The sequence below is a fragment of the Myotis davidii genome, unplaced genomic scaffold (genome assembly GCF_000327345.1).
Source record: "Myotis davidii unplaced genomic scaffold, ASM32734v1 scaffold562, whole genome shotgun sequence".
In the NCBI taxonomy this organism is placed as follows: domain Eukaryota; kingdom Metazoa; phylum Chordata; class Mammalia; order Chiroptera; family Vespertilionidae; genus Myotis; species Myotis davidii.
In genome coordinates this window covers 2,260,652-2,262,380 of record NW_006293953.1, presented here as the reverse complement: position 1 = coordinate 2,262,380, position 1,729 = coordinate 2,260,652, and the positions used below count along the sequence as shown (strand labels likewise).

The 1,729-nt window shown below is 56.7% G+C and overlaps 1 protein-coding gene across 1 annotated transcript in view; it reads right to left on the bottom strand.

Annotated features, from left to right (window-relative positions):
- Positions 1-768: 768 nt before the first annotated feature.
- Positions 769-1,729, bottom strand: part of LOC102763613 (cerebral cavernous malformations 2 protein-like) — an 11,518-nt gene continuing 10,557 nt past the window's right edge. Inside the window, exon 9 of the mRNA XM_015566649.1 lies at positions 769-1,729. Coding sequence (XP_015422135.1) covers positions 1,660-1,729 — 70 coding nt within the window. The 3' untranslated portion in view covers positions 769-1,659.

The window sequence follows — 1,729 nt, the reverse complement described above, 5'->3', positions numbered from 1 at the left end:
CATGTATCTTGCCACGGAGGGCTCTGTAATGTTATTATAAACTAGAGGCCCGGTGCACAAAATTTGTGCACTGGCGGGGGTGGAGGGGGTGGGTTCCCTCAGCCCAGCGTTCACCCTCTCCAATCTGGGACCCCTTGGGGGATGTCTGACTGCCAGTTCAGGCCCGATCCCACAGGATTGGCAGTCGGACATCCCTCTCACAATCTGGGACTGCTGGCTCCCAACCGCTCGCCTGCCTGCCAGCCTGATCACCCCTTAACCCCTCCCCTGCCTGCCTGATTGACGCCTAACTGCTCCTCTGCTGGCCCGATCACCCCCAACTGCCCTCCCCTGCCGGCCATCTTGTGCCCACATAGGAGCCGCCATCTTGTGTGAGGGTGTGATGGTCAATTTGCATTTTACATCTTGATTATATAGGATAAACTTGCCTAGTTCTTCTAGGCAAGTCTCTGGTTTCCTTTCAGGGCTCATTTCTTTTAGCCTCCAAGCCTGTACTTGGGCTGGGCCACATGCTGTATTTATGCTTCTTGCCCTCTCCAGCCCTGCCTTTAGGTTCCTTTGGCTACCCAGGACCACTGGGATGGCTCTGTGGAGGCTTGGGTACTTTTCTGGCTTAAGCATGAAGCCAGGCTGCAATGGAGCTGTGAGGGCAAGTCCTATTTCCTCTTCCCAAACTGTGGTCCCTCAGGGTCTTCTTAGAGCTCACTCCCACCTCATTCCCAGCCCATTGCACACAGAGTAAAGACAGGTAAACTGAGTCAGAACATGTTAGATGGAGAAGGGAACAGCCTTTATTGAGTGCCTGTCATGTGGCAGACCCAGCACTCAGGTCTTGACCTTTGTTGGTCTCCATGACCTCCCTCTGAGGCAGGTGGAGCCCATATCATCTGACAGGCGAGGAGGTGGGGGCCTAGGGGATAGGACACTAACCACGCCCCCTCTCAGGGGTCTTGGGTAGCCAAAGAAATCCAAAGGCAGGGATGGAGAGGGCAGCCCTGGGTCTGTCTGGCTCCAAATCAAAGATCTGAATAAGCAACTTGTCTGGAGCCTTAGGACTGGGATCCAGATCACCTCCTCCGAGTCAACTCTCAGTAGAGAAAAACCTCTACTCCACACTGATGATCTGATTCAGTGGTGGTGGTGGTGGGGTCTCTGCTATTTAGAGCCTTAAAAATACCCTCCACAGACTTAGCCTGGTCCGTTTGAGATATCATCGCAGGAGATTCCCTCCAGTCCCTTTCCCTCTTTTAAACCTCAGTCTCTCCAGCTGTAGAGCAGGAGGAACTGAAATCTCCGGGCTATGGGGATTCTTTTCTCAGTCGGCCAGAAGGTGGAGCCCACTCATCACCCCAGCGAGGCCTTCAGAAAGAAGCGCAGTCCAGGGAGGAGGGGGTGTCCTGGTGCGGATCTCGGGGGCCAGGGGGACGTGCCCATCCCGGGCGGGCAGAGTGGCTAGCTGAGCCCCAAGCGACTGCCTCGGACTTTAAGAACCGGAGCCCTAAGGGCAGGATCTGAGACGGGGAATGGAGGCCGGATTTGGGGGTGTGAGTGTGGGTGAAGAGGGGCCCTGAGGATGGGCACCTCCCCAGATCAGAGTGAGAGTCCAAGGCGAGGTTGCGGGGCCACGCGCTCCGCCTTCCGCCCGGGCGCAGCCACAGGCTACAGGTAGTTGTCTTCGGAGGCCTCATTCCCGCCCGGGGAGCCCCGAGCCTCCTCGTCTGTGCTGTCC